We start from the raw sequence: 21,473 nt of genomic DNA on the forward strand, positions 1-21,473 counted from the left end.
GTGGCGCAATGGTCAGCAAACAGGACTCGTATTTGGGAGGACGACGGTTCAAATCCGCGTCCCGCCATCCTGATTTAGTTTTCTCTGATTTCCCTAAATCGGTTCAGGCAAATTCCTGGATGGTTCCTTTGAAAGGGGATGGCCGACTTCGTTTCCCATCCTTTCCTAATCCGATGGTCTCGCTGTTTGGCCCCCTCCCCGAATCGACCAACCAAGCAGTGGTACGGCTGTCTGTATCAGATCACCGAAGTTAAGCGCTGTCAGGCTGGGCTAGCACTTGGATGGGTGACCATCCGGTCTGCCGAGCGCTGTTGGCAAACGGGGTGCACTCAGCCCTTGTGAGGCAAATTGAGGAGCTCCTTGACTGAGATGTAGCGGCTCCGGTCTCGTAAACTGACATACGGCCGGGAGAGCGGTGTGCTGACCACATGCCCCTCCATGTCCGCATCCAGGGACGCCTGTGGGCTGAGGATGAAACGGCGGTACCATTGGGCCTTCATGGCCTGTTCGGGCGGAGTTTAGTTTAGTTTAGTTTAGTATTCCAGAGTTCCCACACGCCACCCCTAGTGATTGTAGGGATGGCTTTCATCCACGAGATATTTTAAGACCTATACGTAGGGACTTCAGGAAGTAAGTTAGACATCAATAAAATGTTTATTATTTTAGGTGCCACAGTCACAAATTCATTGAAATAAAATTACATTTTCCACCCTGGTTGTTATGCCGTCACTGTCATTTGTACCACGATCAACTGATTTCGGCCATTTTCAAGTACGTACTCATATTCTCGTACATTTTCACAGTATACTTTTGCTGGTGTATGCAAATATATTTTTCTGTAAGTTTGTATACATCCACAACGGGTGACGCCGTAAATTAACAAGCAAAGGAGTACGCATCTGAAAACGGCAAACTCTCGAATATTAGCTGGGTAGTAATATAAATGAAACGAGGTGGAAATTTGTGGTAAGGTCTCATGGGACCAAACTGCTGAGGCCATCGGTCCCTAAGCTTACATACTACGTAATCTAACTCACGCTAAGGACCACACACACACACACACACACACACACACACACACAGACACCCGTGCCCGAGGGAGGACTCGAAGCTCCAACGGGGGAAGCCGCGCGGACCGTGACAAGACGCCTCAGACCGCTCGGCTACCCCGCGTGGCCTGAGACAGTATTGGAGGGATCAGATAGTGGTACCGAAAGTACCCTCCGCCACACACCATTAGGTGGCTTGGCGAGTATGATGTAGATGAAATGACAGTGTCGTATAACAGCCAGGGTGTTGCAAAAGATAAGTTAAACATGTTGTCCAGCGCTAAGCCTATCGCGCAAAAATCGTCGCATCTAGTCTCTGTTGATCCATTGTGGACGTGGGACAGCGGCTGGTCAAATATTTAGCAAAGAAATTCGCCAAGCAGCCGTGCGGATTAAGAAGTTATTTTATTTTCGCTACCAGTTTATGCAGTACAATATTCCATCTTTAGTCACCACATGCACCCCTCAAAAACTGTCGATATTGGCGTACTGGGGTCATCTGTTTCTGCATGTCGTGAGTTCGTAGCTTGAAGTAGGAATTCATGACATCGAGAAACAGATAGCCCCGATATGCCAATATCGGAATTTTTGTGAGAGGTGCAAGTGGTGCCTGAATATGGCATATTAAATTGCCGAGACTGGTACTGCAAATAAATAAAAAAACTTCTCAGTCTGCACGGCTGTTTGGCGAATTTCTTTGTTAAATATTTGACCAGAGCTCGCACGGAAAGATATAGGTGTTCGTTTTTTCCGCGCGCCGTACGAAACTGGAATAAAAGTTATTGTGAAGGTGGTTCGATGAACCCTCTACCAGGTACTTAAATGCAGAGTATCTATGTAAATGTATATCGTCATCTATAAGTGTGCATATCGCTATCCCATGACGTTTGTCACCTCATTGTGTAAACAGACGAGGTGATCGGTGAGGGTGAGAGAGCTGAGCAGCCGGTTGTGTGTTGTTGCAGGAGCTGGGCCGCAACACGAATGAGCCGGAACTGAACACGATAGCCTGCTACTACTTCGACGGGCAGGGCAAGGCGCTGCGGCCCATGGTCGCCATCCTCATGGCGCGCGCCGTCAACTACCACGTCTACAAGGAGAAGAGGTAAGGCGCGGAGGACGTGTAAACAATAAGAAAACTGAGGCACGGATGTGCATTCCGTGGATCCTAAGTGATACAGTAAACAAGGAAGTGGAATAAATAAAGTCGTTAAACGTATTATCATGTACAACTTATTGCAAAACGTATCACTAGAGCATTAGTATATACATCCTAAAATCTGTAACATAATTCTAGGGCGTCGTAGCCTTGCGTTGGCAGAAACACTTCAGAAGGCTAACACACATTACATTAATGCGTTGGAGATGTAGACTTTAGAACTCTCTGTATTATACGTTATTAACAATACATACGTCCCTTAGTATTTCTCAGAAATTCGTTGGCACTGGAAGGACATGTTACATATCACCGCTTCCTTGCACTTCCCTCTTACAAGCGGTTTGTCGGTCGGTGTCAGTAACGAAATATCTATACTCGTATTTTATCCGTGATGCTGGAGAGCTATTACGCTTCGGAATTACCACGATGTAAACGAAAATATACGCCTTAATTTCGTAGTCAGATTTCTTTGGCAGTAGCTGTTTTCAGTGGAGTGGTATTCATTTCATTTCTTTTTTATATTACTTGAGTAAATAGTTAGTCGTTTCCCTTTGAGTATAGTACGACATTTGGACGCATCTGTGCGGTGCCGCTTTCTCTCTGAAACTTTCCTGTTAAAAACTTGAATCGACACACACATTGTGTGGCTTCGAAGCAAGTTGTATCCTTGCCATTTCCGAACTTTTTTCGGTAGTAAACTAGTAACTGACACAACTGTCCAATTACATTTTATGATAACGTTTGTAAAGTAATGGCAAAGCATCACTTACCTATAGGCCCTTCTGTCTATGGTATATCTACAGTAACAATCAACACTGTGACGCTTGTTTCTGATATCATTTCTTAATATTTTTTTGTTAATTTCACTTAATTTCAGCGAAATTAATTCAGTTTATATACAAGTATATCCCTTCACGTAGGGTAAGGCACGGTCCTTTACGGACTCCGTTGCTCCATTAGTCTCTCCTTGGCACCACCTGTGCTAGTAGTATTCGGAAATCCTAAGTAGCAACATTAGTTTCTGGTTACTTCTTGTATTTTGAGTCAAACCTGGAGGTGCGATAAGGTAACATTTTTCTCAGTTTGTTTATATCTTTGCTAATTTCACACTTTAAATAATTCCGGTTGGAAATTTGTACTGTCAATGATTCTTTTAGTTTTTATCGGTCCCTTCTCCTTCTTTTTCCCATTGTATCTTTTCGTACATAGGTGTTTCACATGATGTGATGTTTCTTCGATTACTATAATTTCATCTGAGTATGGAAAAATGTAAAAAAAAATCTTATATTTGGTTAGTTTTAGACATACAGTTCTTCGTTTCCACTTTCTGCGGATGGCGACGCTTCTTTTTATTAGTCTTCTAACCCAGTTGCCGGCCGGAGTGGCCGAGCGGTTCTAGGCGCTACAGTCTGCGACCGGGCGACCGCTGTGGACGCAGGTTCGAATCCTGCATCGGGTATGGATGTATGTGATGTCCTCAGGTTAGTTAGGTTTAAGTAGTTCTAAGTTCTAGGGGACTGATGACTTCAGAAGTTCAGTGCCATAGTGCTCAAAGCCATTTTTTTTCTAACTCGTTTGATGCTGCCTGCCATGAATTCCTCTTCTCTCTCTCTCTCTCTCTCTCTCTCTCTCTCTCTCTCTCTCTCTGTGTGTGTGTGTGTGTGTGTGTGTGTGTGTGTGTGTGTGTGTGAATTCCTAAGGGACCAAATTGCTGAGGTCATCAGTCCCTAATCTCTTGTGCCAACCTCTTCATCTCAGAGTAGCGCTTGAAAACTACGTCCTCAGTTATTTGTTGGTTTGGTTGTATTCCAATCCTGGCCTTCCCCTTCAGTTTTTATCCTCTACAGGTCCCTCAAGTACCACGGAAGGTATTCTTTGATCACACATAAATGTTAAAAATTCGAGATACTTTGTCTGACACCATTATTTAAAGTTATTTTTCTATCTTTTTTGTTTCTAAAATTATCTTTTTGTCCATTCGCATGGACTTTTCTTCACTTTTATCCGCATTGATTGTGATCCGGGTCACCATTGTTGACTTATTGCGACAGTTAATTTGGTCCGTAGTAGTTAACGAACTTCTTACGCCATCACATTTGACAGCTGATGAGATACTGAACCGCGACAGTTCCTGGTTACATAAGGTACGCAAATCCGTGAGGCGTTCATTGGGCAAGCTTCCAGGCGTCTGCCCTTCTAAGGATCCGGGGATGTACCGGGCTGTATTCTCCATTGTCATCTGAGGACTGCCTCGGAGGCAAGGCGACACTTAATGTATTCTGCACGAAGCCAAGATTACGTGACGTGCTCGACAACGATGGTCTCAGCAATGTGGGCCGGTGATTCTTTGGTTGCATGCCACAACATCCAGAGATCAAAGACTGGAAGGCTGCGGTACTCGTATTTTGGTGTTGGCACTTCGGACTGCCGTTTTTCTGTTATTTGAGTTTTGTGGCGCTTAGTTTTTTAAAAGAAAATACCATTTTTTAATGTAGCGCAGTGGCGATGCCGTTAGCGACTCACATACTCGCGCTGTTAACTGGGTGCATTGGATACCTACTGGTGCCATAACGAAAGCTTTCGTCCGCGCTTGTTAACTGAAAAGTCTGCCGACTGTGAAATAGACGCAGAGATTAGTTTTGTGTGTACAAAAGGCTTGAAAACTGTTGAAGTTCATAATCAGATTGGTGAAGTCTATGAAGAAAACGCTATGGATGACAGAACGGTAAAAATAATCGAAATAAAGTTTATAATGGCGAACTACTGTAGATGGTAAAGAACGAAAAGTGGGACATCCGCTATCACGAAAAACTTGATGCATAAAGGTAATACAAAAGTTCAAGAAAGCAGACGCGGCATGATTTATTCCTTGTCTTATACACTCCTGGAAATTGAAATAAGAACACCGTGAATTCATTGTCCCAGGAAGAGGAAACTTTATTGACACATTCCTGGGGTCAGATACATCACATGATCACACTGACAGAACCACAGGCACATAGACACAGGCAACAGAGCATGCACAATGTCGGCACTAGTACAGTGTATATCCACCTTTCGCAGCAATGCAGGCTGCTATTCTCCCATGGAGACGATCATAGAGATGCTGGATGTAGTCCTGTGGAACGGTTGCCATGCCATTTCCACCTGGCGCCTCAGTTGGACCAGCGTTCGTGCTGGACGTGCAGACCGCGTGAGACGACGCTTCATCCAGTCCCAAACATGCTCAATGGGGGACAGATCCGGAGATCTTGCTGGCCAGGGTAGTTGACTTACACCTTCTAGAGCACGTTGGGTGGCACGGGATACATCCGGACGTGCATTGTCCTGTTGGAACAGCAAGTTCCCTTGCCGGTCTAGGAATGGTAGAACGATGGGTTCGATGACGGTTTGGATGTACCGTGTACTATTCAGTGTCCCCTCGACGATCACCAGTGGTGTACGGCCAGTGTAGGAGATCGCTCCCCACACCATGATGCCGGGTGTTGGCCCTGTGTGCCTCGGTCGTATGCAGTCCTGATTGTGGCGCTCACCTGCACGGCGCCAAACACGCATACGACCATCATTGGCACCAAGGCAGAAGCGACTCTCATCGCTGAAGACGACACGTCTCCATTCGTCCCTCCATTCACGCCTGTCGCGACACCACTGGAGGCGGGCTGCACGATGTTGGGGCGTGAGCGGAAGACGGCCTAACGGTGTGCGGGACCGTAGCCCAGCTTCATGGAGACGGTTGCGAATGGTCCTCGCCGATACCCCAGGAGCAACAGTGTCCCTAATTTGTTGGGAAGTGGCGGTGCGGTCCCCTACGGCACTGCGTAGGATCCTACGGTCTTGGCGTGCATCCGTGCGTCGCTGCGGTCCGGTCCCAGGTCGACGGGCACGTGCACCTTCCGCCGACCACTGGCGACAACATCGATGTACTGTGGAGACCTCACGCCCCACGTGTTGAGCAATTCGGCGGTACGTCCACCCGGCCTCCCGCATGCCCACTATACGCCCTCGCTCAAAGTCCGTCAACTGCACATACGGTTCACGTCCACGCTGTCGCGGCATGCTACCAGTGTTAAAGACTGCGATGGAGCTCCGTATGCCACGGCAAACTGGCTGACACTGACGGCGGCGGTGCACAAATGCTGCGCAGCTAGCGCCATTCGACGGCCAACACCGCGGTTCCTGGTGTGTCCGCTGTGCCGTGCGTGTGATCATTGCTTGTACAGCCCTCTCGCAGTGTCCGGAGCAAGTATGGTGGGTCTGACACACCGGTGTCAATGTGTTCTTTTTTCCATTTCCAGGAGTGTAGATCTGGTTTTGCGATGGTTTTTCCCCCCTCCATGGCAATGTTCGTCCATGTATGGCTCAACGTACATAATATATCATCGCATCCTTTGGCGGAAACGATGTGGTAACCCTTTATATAGCTCTTACCTGACGCCCAGGATAACCAACTGCTGCTGCATTTTGAAAAAGATTTGAAATTCAGGTGATCGTTGGTCGTAATGATAAATGCCTTTATACTGGTGGAAATTATGTGGAAAATTATGTAGCTTTTATATATTAACAAAATTTTTTTCAAAATGCACTTCTTTGTTTACTGTAAAGTGGCAGTGTCTTGTAAAAAAAAAAATTCGTCTCATAATACCTTTATGTCCTCAAGATTCAGAAAACATTCGTAAAAAATACTGAGTAGAAGTATATAAGAACAGATATTAACTTGCTGAGACGATGGAGGCGTTAGAGATGTGGCACAATCTCGGACAGGACAAATAAACCGACTTTGTACTCCTCAAACGAGACCACAGAAAATCTTAATCTCTACGGCCGGGCGGGAATTTGAACTGCGATACACTCGTATGTGAGTGCACTGACGTGACACTGCGCAGTTTCGGAGAGACGAAAAGGGCCTCGGCAGATTCTATGCGTACTTCTTAACACAGTGCCCTTACCATGAAGAAATACGCACAGAGCTTTGTACACCGCCGGGGTAAATAATTTCCGTTTAGGGCCAGGAGAGTTACCTTATACCTATTCGTATAGTGTAACACACATAAAAGCCTGCCTTACGAGAGAGGGAGATGAGTCACATACCCGGAATTACATCATTAATCATTAGCGAGACTATTAGCTCAATTCAGATCCGAAGAAGGGAGACGATACTGGATTTTCAAACGAATTTCAATTTAGGGAAAGTAGAGAGCCGGTCGGTTCGCACCTTTACTCTGTGAACCCTGTGTCTTACAAGGAGGCCACACAACAATCGGATATGTGAAGAGCAGGAACCAAATACCAGTCAGCCAAAGCCGTTCGACTCAACACTCAAAAGTTCTCAAGAAAATCGACTTTGTAGTCTTCCAAGAGCCTTTGTTCCATAAAGCAGTGATCGTCAAACTGCGGCCCGCTGGCCGAATTCTTACGGAGACAATAATAGTTTAAAATGAGTTTAATTTCAGCTGACGTTGATGAATTCGGTTGTGAGCTATAGTTGGCAGCTTACCTCAGGGACAGGGGGATAAATAACGCGGCCTGTGCAGGGTTAGAGGGTGTAACAGGGCGAATGTTTTCTTGTTTATGTCCCAGTATTGACAGTGGTGGACATGCACGACTATGACCGGTCAGCTGCAGGCTTAGCGGTGTTTTGTTCTGACACACTACGAATGTTGGTAAAAAGTTTCCGACCTTTTCCGCTCTAATGTTTTAGTCGTAAGTTCACCTGAAGATGTGACTTTTAATGAAACTGGTAGTAATCCAGTAGTAAGACTAAATACAGCTCAAGCGGTTATTAATAACCAAGATGACCGTTCATAGCTGCGATTACCTTATCTACGAGGTTGTCTGCTATGGTATAAATTTTGACACATACGTAACATGGATTCGTGAATGCCCATTACAGAGACGGTCATCCTCAAGTGCGGTACTTATTTGTGACAAGGAGCACTGAATTGATTAAGGCTATTGTAAAGCAGTGCAGTGAGCTGAAGACAAGTGGCATTTAAAATATTTATGACATTTTTGTGATGGTGTCTCGTATTCATTAGCGCATTTAAATATAAGTACACACACTTTTACAAATCAGAATCACACGCAGTGAGACCGACGACACATCAACACGTAATTATCGTGTCACAACTGTTGGATCGCTGAGGTCGGCAGCAATGTGAAATAGATCTCAGTCGACACGGTGTGTTTCGAATAGTGCCAACTTTTAACGATCGGTAGTTACAGGCCGCCCTTACCGTAGGTTATTTCCGTACATCCATTTTCTAAAGGATAGTGGGACAGCAGTTGTTTTATATACATGCAGCAGAAACATTACTATCAGCTGTGTGTGTTGGTTTTATGTTGCAGCCGGTTTCGGGGATACAATCCACTATCTTCAGGCCCCTCTACAACATAGGGAGATAAAGGAGCAGAAGCCATCACCGTCCGCGAAATTTTCGTTTATGCGGCAACAAGACGCACCGTAAACGAAAAGTTCCGCTGACACTGATGGTTTCTGCTCCTTTTATTCGAAATACGGTGATTATGCCCGCTGAAAGCAGCGTCACCCTATGTTTCTGAGTGGCCTGAGGATGGCCCACTATGTCATCCAATCCGACTGAAATTAAATGAAACTAGTACTCACAGCTGATGGGGTTGTTGTTGCTACGCACTTGGTATGGCTAGTCTATTGGGGTCTCATAACATACTAGTTTATGTAAGTTACCAATTGATAAATATCTCTCTTGCTCCACTGTGAGATTCGGGACAGTGCGTGGTCAAATATTTACAAACAAAAAACACCAATCAGTTGTATGTTTTCTGAAGTTATTTTATTTAGACGGCCAGTTTCGGCATCTCATTAATGCCATCTTCAGGCCCCTGTGCCCTCAATGTATAGACAGCCACATACGAGTATACCGATACCTGCATAACTGGAGCCGTCATATCTGCATTCTGTGAATTCGTTTATGGAGTGTTTACCTGAAAGTCCAGACAACAAGCTGTGTGTTGCTGTCGAGTCTTCGAAATAATTACCCCACAAACGAATTCACAGAATCCAGGTATGGTGGCTCCAGTTATGCATGTCCCGGTATATGTGACTGTCTATGCATTGAGTGCACAAGAGCCTGAAGATGGATTTATGAGATGTCGAAACTGGTTGTCTATTAAAATAACTTATGAAGATTTACGTCTGACTGGCGTATTTTCTTTGGTAAATAAATAGTAGGTCGGGAAATATGGGGCACGAGGTGCCTCCGCACAATGTCAGTATTGGCTCTTGAGGGAAAAAGTTTGACAACCGGTGCCCTACTAACTAAGATTAGTTTTTCGACAGGCAGTGTGGCCATCTCGTAGAATGTTTGCCTGATTTGTGGGCGGCCTGAGTTCGATTCCAGGTTGATGCAAGTTGTTAAACAGAGATACATCTTCTACGAGTATTTCCGTGACGCGTAAGATACATAAAGATGGAAAAAAATAGGTTGAGCCCGAGACTGGCAATCGCTGGATGGCTGGTTCGAGTCTTGTTTCAGTCGTTATTTTTTTCGTTTTGCCCCATTCAGTTCGTACACGTACATTATTTAAATATAAAGCTCAACAAATATATGCTAATTAAAACAGATCTGTCATTTTTATTTCTTGTGTAATTACAGATCACACAAAAAAATTAAGTTTTCATTGCAAATATATTATTATTTACCAATGTTTTATAAAAGATTAACTGAAGAAAACCTTTTCTGATAATTTTTCTCATCTTCACAGAAATACTCATAGAACATGCTCTTTTGTTTAAAAATTTACGTCAGCCACGAATCGAACCCAAGCCATCCACATCTAAGGCGAACGTGCTACCACAGAACCACGCTGCCCATCGAAAAGTCGACTTTACTTAAAAACTTCCAAGTCGATTTTATCGAAGATTTTTGAGCGTTCTATTCAACTGCATTCGAGATTGACATTTGAGTTCTCAACGTCACGTACGATAAATATAAAAAAATATATATATATAAAAATCAGATTGCCGTGTGGTCTCCTTGTTATTCATTTCACTGTCGCTCAGTATTTGACGAGATGGACCATGCCTAAAAGTTTCGTTCATTCAAGAGGTTCATCTCCCATCCATATTTAAAGTGTCGTGTGTGTCTCGATCAGATTTGAACGTGCAAGAACTTTGTTTCCGAAATACGCCCCAAGATGATAAGTAACATTACTATTATCATTATTATTGTTATTGTCAGTCATTCCCCTTTAGGAGAGCGTCTAAATTTGAGCCAATCAAAACTTCATTTCCTTTTGTTCTTTTCTTCACAAAATCTGTTCATTAATTCACTGTGTATTTTGTTCCTTTCGTCTGTCCATTTTCCCCCGTTTTTCTCTCGTTGAAACTTGTTCGCGTTTCTTGTTCTGTGTTTCACTTATCAACTGTTTGTCGCCCTAAATTTCTTCTTTTGAAATTTTCAGTTGTTTCTGGTCTACTTGTGTTATTTTCATAAAGCTGGTCTTTCATTTCTTTGCATCTACGATGTTAAAAATTTTCGTCGTGATTCCGCTTTCATCCATGCTACATAGGTGTGCGTAGAACGTAGGCGTCTTTTCCTAGCTTTATGTGTGATGGTGTCTGTGTTTTGGCAGAGTTCCTTTGTAGGTCGTGTCATCCAAGTTGCGCCTCTGAGAACAGCGCCGTAGATTTTTTTCTAAGAATTTTCATAATTTTGCGTCACGAGATATTGCTCTTCTCTCGTAGTGCTTCCATGTCAGTTTGTACGTTTTTTGCAGTTTGAATATTTTTTCTGTGTTGGAAACTGTGTAGTGCTGTGGGTTTGATGGTTTCTCGTGTGTGCTTGCATTGTAAAAGGTAAATCCGCTCCCGCCGTGGTGCTATTCTGTCCCCACAATTACAGGGGCTATTCTGTCCCCACAATTACAGGGGAGAGCCTGCGGTAGAAGTGTTCAAATGGTTCAAATGGCTCTGAGCACTATGGGACTTAACTTCTGAGGTCATCAGTCCCCTAGAACTTAGAACTACTTAAACCTAACTAACCTAAGAACATCACACACATCCATGCCCGAGGCAGGATTCGAACCTGCGAACGTAGCGGTCGCGCGGTTCCAGACTGAAGCGCGTAGAACCGCTGGGCACACCGGCCGGCTTCTTATTGAAGTCCTGACTTATACCATATGGCTAATTTGTTTTTAAGAAGGTAGAACCTCAGTGAGGTGGCGCAGTAGTTAGCCCTCTGCACTCCCATTCGGGAGGACGCCGGTTCACATTCGCGTGCTGCCGTCCAGACTTAGTTTGTCTGTCATTTCCCTAAGTCGCTCTAGGCAAAAGCCGGACGGTTCTTTTGAAGAGGATACGGACGATTTTCTTTCCTGTTCTTTCGTAATCTGAGCTTATCCTCCGTCTCTAACTAACGCGCGGACGACGGCACATTGAAATTAGAAAAACCAAAGCTCTCGTACTTAAACCAAGACTGAACGTAATAGAGTCTGGATCGCTAGAAGCTTACTTTGCTGACCGCTCAAGCCGATCAATTGCAGAGAACCGTTGCGCAGTACAGTAATTTCGCAGCAAACGTGCAAGAGAATGACTCGCGAGTGGGTAGGCAATTGGGACACCGCGAGAGAGCGGCCATAAGAAGCCCTCTAACTGTAGCAACGCTGGAGCGCAATTACGAAGGAAAGCGAAACACACAGCGGCTTATTTTCCCGTCGAGTACGCGTGGATTCCGTCCCTCCAACATAAACTACAGAAAATACAACTGAAACCGACGATCAGTGAGAATGCTTCGGATACCATTACGAGAACAAACTAAGGAATTTCTTGTGCCGCTTTAGATTTTCCTGGATTGTCTGGCACCATGTGAACGATGCCATTCGACTGAATACGCGAGAAGAATTAAAATGTAAGTAACTTCACGTATATCAGAAACTACATATACATCTACATCAATATTCCGCAAGCCACCTAACAACATTTGGCAGAGGGTGTGTTCCACACGCCAATGGCGGGTGGGAAGGAAGACTGTCGTTGACCCTCTGTATTAGCTCTAATTCTCGATTTTATTTCGCCGTGGTCATTTCGTACGTATGTGGACGGAAGTAACATGTTGTCCACCCCTTCCCGGAAAGTACTCTCTCGAAATTCCAATAGCAGACCTCTCAGTGATGCAGAACGCCTCTGCCGGCCGCGGTGGCGGAGAGGTACCAGGTATGCTGATTTTGGGTTTTAAGGAATATGAACGTAATACTAGAAAATTAATGTCAGATCGGAACAGGGACCCGAATTCCCTGATTTCAGTGAGCAGACGTTTTAACTGTTACACATCTGACCACCCCTCCAGTCCTGATGAGTATTTTCGAAATAGCTGATGTTTCCCCCTGTGGCTTAGGAACACTTCTAGCCGGCCGGTGTGGCCGAGCGGTTCTAGGCGCTTCAGTCTGGAACCGCGCGACGCTACGATCGCAGGTTCGAATCCTGCCTCGGACATGGATGTGTGTGATGCCCTTAGGTTAGTTAGGTTTAACCATTTTGAACAGCCTTTTAAATTCTAAATTTAAGAGGTAATTATATGAAGTACGGAAAAATCAAATTCTTGTTGCTGCTGGTAGTCATTAAATAGGCAGCCTGCAACTGGAAACTTCCATTGTGCGCTGTTTTCGCCGTATAGTAATATACACCGTCTGATCAAAAGTATCCAAACACCCTTATGTAATGAGGAAGTGTCCGCTAGATCTCGGGAGAGGTGGGGCTGTACATAAAAAAGGAGGCTGGAGTGTTCTGGTGTCAGTGCAGAAGCAGTAACAGCAGAATGGATCGCTCAGGAGAATTCAATGACTCTGAACATGGACCAGTGATTGGATGTCACCTAAGTAGCATCTCCATCGAGGCATTTCAGCTTTCCTTAATCTGCCCTAGCCGACTGTTGCCGATGTGATTCTGAAGGATGAACCGCAGCTAAACCAAGAGCAGGCAGACCTCATACACCGACGGACAGGGATCGCCGAGCATTGCGAAAAGTAGTAGTGAAAAATCGCAGGAAATCAGCGGAAGGAATCATTATTGAGTTCTTAAGTGCTACCGGCAGTCTAGCTGGACTGTGCGTAGGATTCCAGAAAGAATGGAGTACATTGTTCAAGCAGCTCCTCTCCGGTGAATGCAAAGCGACGCTTGAGGCGGTGTAAAGAGTGACGCCACTGTACAGTCATGAATCACGCTACACCCAGTGGCAAATTGGTTGGAGAGTTTGGGTTTGGCGAATGCCCGGAGAACGTTACCCGCCATCATGTGTGGTACCAACAGTAAAGTATAGTGGAACTGAACTCCGCCCGAAACAGGCCACCAAGGCCCAACGGTATCGACGTGCCGCCGTGCCACCCTCAGCGAATAAGGAGGGGCATGTGGTCAGCACACCGCTCTCCCGGCCGTTCAGTTTCCGAGGGAGCCACTACTTCTCAATCAAGCAGCGCCTCAGTTTGCCTCACAAGGGCTGAGTGCACCCCGCTTGGCGACAGCGCTCAGCAGACCGGTTTGTCACCCTTACAAGTGCTAGCCCAGCCCGACAGTGCTTAAGTTCGGTGATCTGCCGGGAACCGGTGTTACCACTGCGGCAAGGCTGTTGACGAAGTATAGTGGAGGTGATGCTGCTATGATATGGGTTTTTGTGATTGGGGTCTGGTCCCCTTACTGCTCTTATGAAAACGCTAAATGTGAAGTGATATGAATGCATTTTACAGCATTGCCTACTGCATGCAGTAGAGGGTCAGTTCGGAGATAATGATTGTACCAGTATGAAAATGCACCGTGTCGTAAAGCAGCATGTGCGAGGCAACAGTTTGCGGACAACAACATTCATAATATGGATTGGCCTATCCAGAGCCCCGACGCACGGAACATTTTCGGGATGAATTGCCTTCTTCTCGATGTCCAACATCACTACCCTCTCTGATTTCGGCTGTTGAAGAAGAATGGGCTGTTACTCCTCCACAGACCCGGACACTTAATTGAAAATGAAAGTCCAAGAATTCGTATAGGCGAAGGTTGGTCCAAAAATGGTTCGAATGGCTCTGATCACTATGGGACTTAACTTCTGAGGTCATCAGTCCCCTATAACTTAGAACTACTTAAACCTAACTAACCTAAGGACATCACACACATCCATGCCTGAGGCAGGATTCGAATCTGCGACCGTAGCGCCTAGAACCGCTCGTCCACTGCTACCGGCGCAGGTTGATACACCCTATACTAATGTCCACTAACAGGTGTCCAGATATTATTGATCAGAGAGTGTATATGATGTGTATTAAAAACAATTTTTAAAGAATTTTATTTGTTGGTCTACGTCATTTTTATTCCCGTCAAAATTAATGACCCTTATATCGCACACACTTGTGACAGCGTTTTCTCAAATCCAAGTAAAACTTTTAGCTCTCTCATCAGTCTTATCTGTGCTTGCGAAATGGCAGCCATTTATAGTTTCCTACATTTTAGCGAACAGAAAAAGGTCATACGGACCATGTCTGGCGAATGTTGAAGATGCGGCATCGTTACACTGTTGGTTTTGGCCAAAAACTGAAGAACAAGAAATGAAGTCTAAGCAGGTGTATTATCATGGCCCAAAAAGTCACGAAGTGTTTCCTCACAAATCCGGGAGCTTTTTTTTTCGTAAATTCTTCTGTTGACGGGCTTTGAATTGGTTCTTTGTAGACCATATTGATCGATCGACCTTGTGGCCAGAACTTATGCTGCACTATGTCGTTATAATCGCAAAACCTTCACATTTGACCAGGGTTTTAAAAATGTTTGCGATCACTGCTGAGACAGTGGAGCCTTAGTTTCGACGTCACAGCCGTAAACCTGTATTTCATCACCTGTTACGACACCTATCAGTAACTGGAATTCGCCGCTGCTTTTGTTGGAAATTCAGCAGTTTTTGAACAAATTATTCTGTCACGTGATTCGTGCCCTAAACATCCGAAAAAATGTCATGGTATGAGCCGGTTGGTATGCCAGCATCATCAGCGACTTCCCTAATAATTGCTGATAATCACTTCCTTCAGTGTTTCCACGATTTCATCTGTTAATTCTGTGCTAGGGCGTCCAGGGTGTTCGTCACCTTCTAAATCTTACGCGTCCTTCCTCGAAACGCATATAGTCTATTAAATAAGATGGTGGTCCGGTTAATACGTAGAAAAATGTATTTGACAATAAACGAAAACATATACATACATAATATATGAACGAAAGGAAAAAGCAGTTAGAATTAACAATAAGTTCAGTCACCCGCAGTCTCCATAATTGCTTGGCATCTCCGAAGCATGCTTGAAATAAAGTTTTCCAAGTAACCACGTGGAAGAGACCTCAAAAAGCGTCGAATTTGCGTTTACAGCTCTTTCAAAGTTACGGTACTTTCTCCTTGCAACTTCTTTTTGATGGAAGACCATTCATTTTCAGTGGGATTTGCGTGAGCCGACTGTGAGGGCCATTCCAGTACCTGCACACCTTGCTTCTTTTTCAGTCGCTGCTAGGGCTGCTGCCGTGCTTCGGATCATTGTCCTCCTGCAGTATCAATACTTCATTTTTGTCGATGAAGCAACGTTAGGCAGTCGAATTCAAATATCTTTGATAAACACGAAGCGTATTTCAGTCAAAAGTTTAAAGTAAACTAATGCTTTATGGATATTGCGTGAAGGAAAGAGGTTCTTTCCGTTGGGTTGTGGAAGAACTAAGGGGAAATCTCTTACAAGATGTGTGTAACGCAGATCACGCTCTTACTTGCCAGATTGTAAAGTTGTACCATTCATAAAGCTTTGTTTCACTCATAATATACTCATCAAAGCCGATATTTAACATTTCTAATGGTTTGTTACACTATATACTTTCTTGTAGCGAATTTTAATACAGATTGACATAAAATACCATATGTGGGTAAGATGGTACAGACACTTTCGGACGTATTAACCAGTAACTCGAAAATCAGGCGAATAACACTAATACTACGCGTAAAACTAGGAAATTCTCTTAATTTTTGAACACACCTTGTGTGATTTAAACCGTGTTGTGATGTACACATCAATAACGGCTAGGATTCAAGATTTCCAGAATGAATTTTCACTCTGGAACGGAACGTGCGATAGTTTGAAACTTTCTGGCTGATTAAAACTGTTTGCCGGACTGGGAATCGAACCAGGAACCTTTGCGTTTCGCTGAATATGCTCTTCTCCTCTCCTCTGTTCTATTATTGTATACATTGTTAAAATAAGATATATTTCGTGCAAATTATGTACAGTAACACTACAAACACCAATGTGAATAATTAGACATTATCATATGTTAATGTTTATGTCCTTCACTCTCACTTCAAAAACATTCTCCTCATCTCCACGCTTCTCCTTTGTTCTATTATTGTATACATTGTTAAAATAAGATATATCTCATGCAAATTATGTATTGTAATAGCAAATGTCTATTGTAAATGATCATCTTAAAAGTGCAAAAAATGTAAATAGCACCTTTCTAGTAAGCACTTTAAAATTGTAATAAAAGAAAAAAATTAAATTGTAAAACCTGCTACGGCTAAAAGGTGCTGTGCAAGCACTAGAATAGCCCGCCCTGTACAAAAGAAACACTACCGCCTTAGCAATGCAAGAACGACTCGCGACCCACGTTGAAGCTGTACTTCCGTCAGTACCTCATATCCTAACTTTCCAGTGAGTTTCAGGATTCAAGGTATTTCGGACGTCCATCTTGGCCTTAGTCTCCGCCTGCGTAGCTGAGTGATAAGCGCGCCTGACTACCATGAGTGTAACACGGACTCGGTTCCCGTTGTACTCCCAGGGATTTCTCCTTTACTCGGGTCACATTAATGTGACCACTTGCCAGAAGCCTGAATAACCACCTTTTTCAGCGCGGACCGCTGCGAGACGCGCAGGGAGATTGACAGTTCTGGGAGATACCAACGGGGATTGGAGCCATGCCGACTCCAGTACTGTGGCATCTGAGCTACGTTTCTCGGTGGAAGATCCATAGCGCGAATGGTCTGATCGAAGTGGCCCCATAGACTGTGTTTAAATTTTGGCATTTTGGTGACCAGCGGAGAACGGGTAACTCGTCCTCGTAATCTTCGAACCACACATGTACACTGTGAACTTGGTGACACGTTGCACTTTCGTGCTGGTAGATGCCCTCGTGCCGAGGAAAAACCAACTGTGTGTGCGGGAGTACTTGGTCTCCAAGGATAGTTGCGTACTTGTTTTGATCCAGTGTGCCTTCCAAAATGACGAGATCACCTAGAGAATGCCAGGAAAACATTCATAACACCATAACCCGCTTCCTACTGCTTATGGGGCGAGTGATTTAGACGGTTCACGGCGAACACGACAGCGGCCTTCTGTCCGACGGAGCGTAAAAGGTGATTCATCTGAGAAGGCTACCTGTCCATTGAACAGTCATTGACGACACACTGTTGGTAGCCCCCCTTGGTTAATTTGGGATGTAAGTTGCTCAACAGTTGCACGTCTGTTCGCCCGTACACATATCCGCAACCGTCATCCGTCATTCACCCCTGTCATCTACGGCGCTTGATGCACTACAGTTGCATCGGCGCCGCTTTTGGACAGCGCCATGCATTGCATACTTTCACCACAGCGGCACGCGAACAGTATGGAAATTTGGCCGGTTGGGAAATACTTCCATCCTTGGCCCGAAATCAGATGGTCATGCTCTTTTGGATGTCAGATAAATCGCTCCGCTTGCTCTTTCAATGACTACACTGTTTTTCGCGTCCCCGCGACACGCTTTATATACTCTGCACTGCTAGTGCTGCTTCTGCCTTCTGCCATTGTTGACGTCGAACACAGGTGATGGTCACATTAATGTAATTGGATCGTGCACTTGTATGAGAAGTAGCAGCTCCGAGTTCTGAAAAGCCGACAACAGCCGGGAGAGCGATGTGGTGTTATATCCCCATGCCACTCTACACAGCACAAAAATTATAATGATGCAGCGGCTGATCGGCACTGAATTTTATGTCAGCACCATAGCCAGGAGCTGGTATATGAGCACTGTATCGTTTTAGGCTGCTGTTTGTATGAGTGTGCCTAGCAGTAGTAGAAGCCTGTTGCATAACTTGAGCGGGCAGTTTCACTTGGCTGGACCTGCCTAGAGGCACCAGTGCGTCACTAGCGCACGGCATAACGCCTCTGGCGGTTACCTACCTCGGAGCAGAGATAGCCGACCGGCATTAACCTGTTTCCTGCAACCAGCTGCCCGGCGCCTAGACAAACCGACAAGGTCGCTAGTTCACCGCCGGACTACCAAGTTCACTTATGTAAACGGAATGCTGCTTGCCAGGAGCCCCCAGGGTAGAGGTTTACTGCCACCTGCGCTTCTGAACGATTTATTTTTCTCTTTAAACACCCAGCTCCCATATTACGGTTTTTGAAGTTGGCAAGGCATATCGGCATACGTTTTCAGGTTTCCACTTTTGTAACTGTCTAGTAGCTGAGATTCGCGCAACAGAGACCTTATTCATTATCCTATTCTTTGTCCGAGTGTGGAATAATTCCGCCATTCATGTTACGTACTGCGATTTTGCTCACTTTGTATACGATACCTAATCAAAAGTATCAGGACAGTGACTAGTGGACATCAATTTGGGGAGGGTCCACCCTTCGCCCTTATGGCGACTTTGTTGGGTACTCTTTAAATGAGGTGTCTGAAGGTGTGTGGAGGAATAGCAGCTCATGCTTCCTCAAGAGCCCAAACCAGAGACACTGCGGCCTGGAGAGAAGTCGACGTTCTGACACATCCCAAAGATCGTCCATTGGTTCAGGTCGGGCCTCTGGGTAGACCAATTCCTTTCAGCAGTGTCATTGTTCACAGACCGTTGCCTGATACATGCTCGCTTATGACGGGGTTCATTGATATGCTGGTGCAAACAGTCTTGGTCTCCGAACTGTTCCTCTACAGTACAGTACGCAATATTGTAAAATGTGTTCATGACCTTCGGCATTTAGCATTTTCTGAAGCGCAGTAATGGGCTCATACTCTGCCCACAAAAAACACACATATACCATAGCACTATCCCCTTCGTACTTCAATACTGGCATTACACATGATGCCAGGTAACGTTCTCAAAGCATTCGCCAAAGCCAAACCTGTCCATCGGATTGCTACGGGGCAAACCGCGGTTTATCACTCCCAATCACTCGCTTTCAGTCGTATACTGTCCCTTGTCGTCACTCTTTTACACCACTTCAAGCGTCACTTAACAACGACTATAGAAATCTGTGGCTTACGAGGAGCATTGTACCCCATTCTTTATAAATGCCTACGCTTAGTCTTTGAGCTAGCTTGACATGGTAGCACTTTGGAACTCAGGAATGATTCCTACGGCTGATTTCATGCGATTTCTAAACAACCAACGCAATACTCGACAGTCGAGCCGGCCGGAGTGGCCGAGCGGTTCTAGGCGCTAGTCTGGAACCGCGCAACCGCTACGGTCGCAGGTTCGAATCCTGCCTCGGGCATTGATGTGTGTGATGTCCTTAGGTTAGTTAGGTTTAAGTAGTTCTACGTTCTAGGGGACTGATGACCTCAGAAGTTAAGTCCCATAGTGCTCAGAGCCATTTGAACCATTTTTTTTTCGACGGTCCCAGTCCTTCGGTGCATGTGGTCATCTTGATCTTGTTTTACCTGTGATTCATCCTTCACCTGTCCATATCACAATCACGTCACTAACAGTCAACTTGGACGTGTTATGAGGGTTCAAATATCCTTGATGGATTAGTTACTCCCGCGAAATCCGGTGGCTAGTCCACATTAGAAGTCACTAAGCTCTACTGTTCGATTCTTTCTGCTGCCAGTGCTTCCCTAAACAAAATACTCCCCGCCTCCTTTTATTATGGCGGGTCTGCCTTTCGTGACTAATTGTGATCAATTTCTTCTTACATAAGTGTGTCCGGATACATTTGATTAGAGAGTGTATAAAGATAAGGCTTCTCTAAATGGCATAGTAGATTGGAACACCACTGTGTTTTACTGGACATTGATGTGGTACGTTCTTACCTTCCTCCAACCTTTGAACTGCCTTACCCAATCAGTTATAGGGAAACATTCAATTTAATGCCTATTATGGACCATGCTGCAACGTGGCATTTTTCACAGATTTTGAGATTAAGACTCTTGCCAGTTTGCCAATTAATTACATCTACCACTACTCGGCAAACCACCTTATATTGTGTGGCGAAACGTTCGTTACCATCATCGTTTTCCGCCATCCCTGGTCCCTACCGAGTGAGGTGACGCAGTGGTTAGCACACTGGACTCGCATTCGGGAGGACGGCGGTTCAAATCCGCGTCCGGCCTTCCTCATTGAGGTTTTCTGTGACTTCCGTAAATCGCTTCAGGCGAATGCCGGGATGGTTCCTTTGAAAAGGCGCGGTAGATTTTCTCTCCCATCCTTCCCTAATCCGAGCTTGTGCTCCGTCTCTAATGACCTCTTTGTTTGGCGGGAAGTTAAACACTAAACTTCTCCTCCTCCTCCTCTAACTCTGGTCGATCCACGGGTGATGCGTGGGAAGAATGATTGTCGCTCAATCTCTGTTCCTCTGATTTTCAAAAAATGGTTGTGAAACCTTATGGGACTTAACTGCTAAGGTCATCAGTCCCTAAGCTTACACACTACTTAACCTAAATTATCCTAAGGACAAACACACTCACCCATGCCCGAGGGAGGACTCGAACCTCCTCCGGGACCAGCCACAGAGTCCATGACTGCAGCGCCTTAGACCGTCTTATTTTCATGTCGTGGTCATTTGTCGAAATGTGTGTGCGACAAAGTATAGGGTTATCGTACCCTTCTATAAACGTACACTCCCCGACCTCCAACAGTAAACCCCCCCCCCCCCCCCCACATGTAGCCCGACGCCTCTCTTGCAGCGCCTGCCACTGAAGTTTGTTGAGCATCTCCATAATACACAGACACACTTGCTAAGCGATCCCGTGACAAAACGGCCCGCTTTTCTTTGGCTCCTGGTAAGAGTACCAGGTTCACGAGAAATATTTGGCAATAATTTGTTTTGTAAGCCACTTCTTTCGTGGATGAATTTCATTTTCTTAAGATTCCTCCAATACGTTTCAGGTTGGTACCCTATTTTCCTGTAACTCATTCTGTGAGGTCATTTCAGTTTACTTCGCTACTCCTCAGCACTTTGTTACTGTTTCCAGTGATTTATGACCAATAGTCATTAAATTAAAACCTTTTAAATTTCGACATCGCTAATTT

General features: G+C 45.1%; 1 protein-coding gene across 2 annotated transcripts in view; it reads left to right on the forward strand.

The window, feature by feature from the left end:
• Nucleotides 1-21,473, forward strand: part of LOC126215141 (all trans-polyprenyl-diphosphate synthase PDSS1) — an 831,585-nt gene that overhangs the window by 641,345 nt on the left and 168,767 nt on the right. For both annotated transcript variants that reach the window (XM_049941804.1, XM_049941805.1), the window contains one exon: nucleotides 2,015-2,154. In XM_049941804.1, coding sequence (XP_049797761.1) covers nucleotides 2,015-2,154 — 140 coding nt within the window. The remainder of the gene's footprint in view (nucleotides 1-2,014; nucleotides 2,155-21,473) is intronic.

The sequence above is a fragment of the Schistocerca nitens genome, chromosome 12, assembly GCF_023898315.1.
Source record: "Schistocerca nitens isolate TAMUIC-IGC-003100 chromosome 12, iqSchNite1.1, whole genome shotgun sequence".
Taxonomy (NCBI): domain Eukaryota; kingdom Metazoa; phylum Arthropoda; class Insecta; order Orthoptera; family Acrididae; genus Schistocerca; species Schistocerca nitens.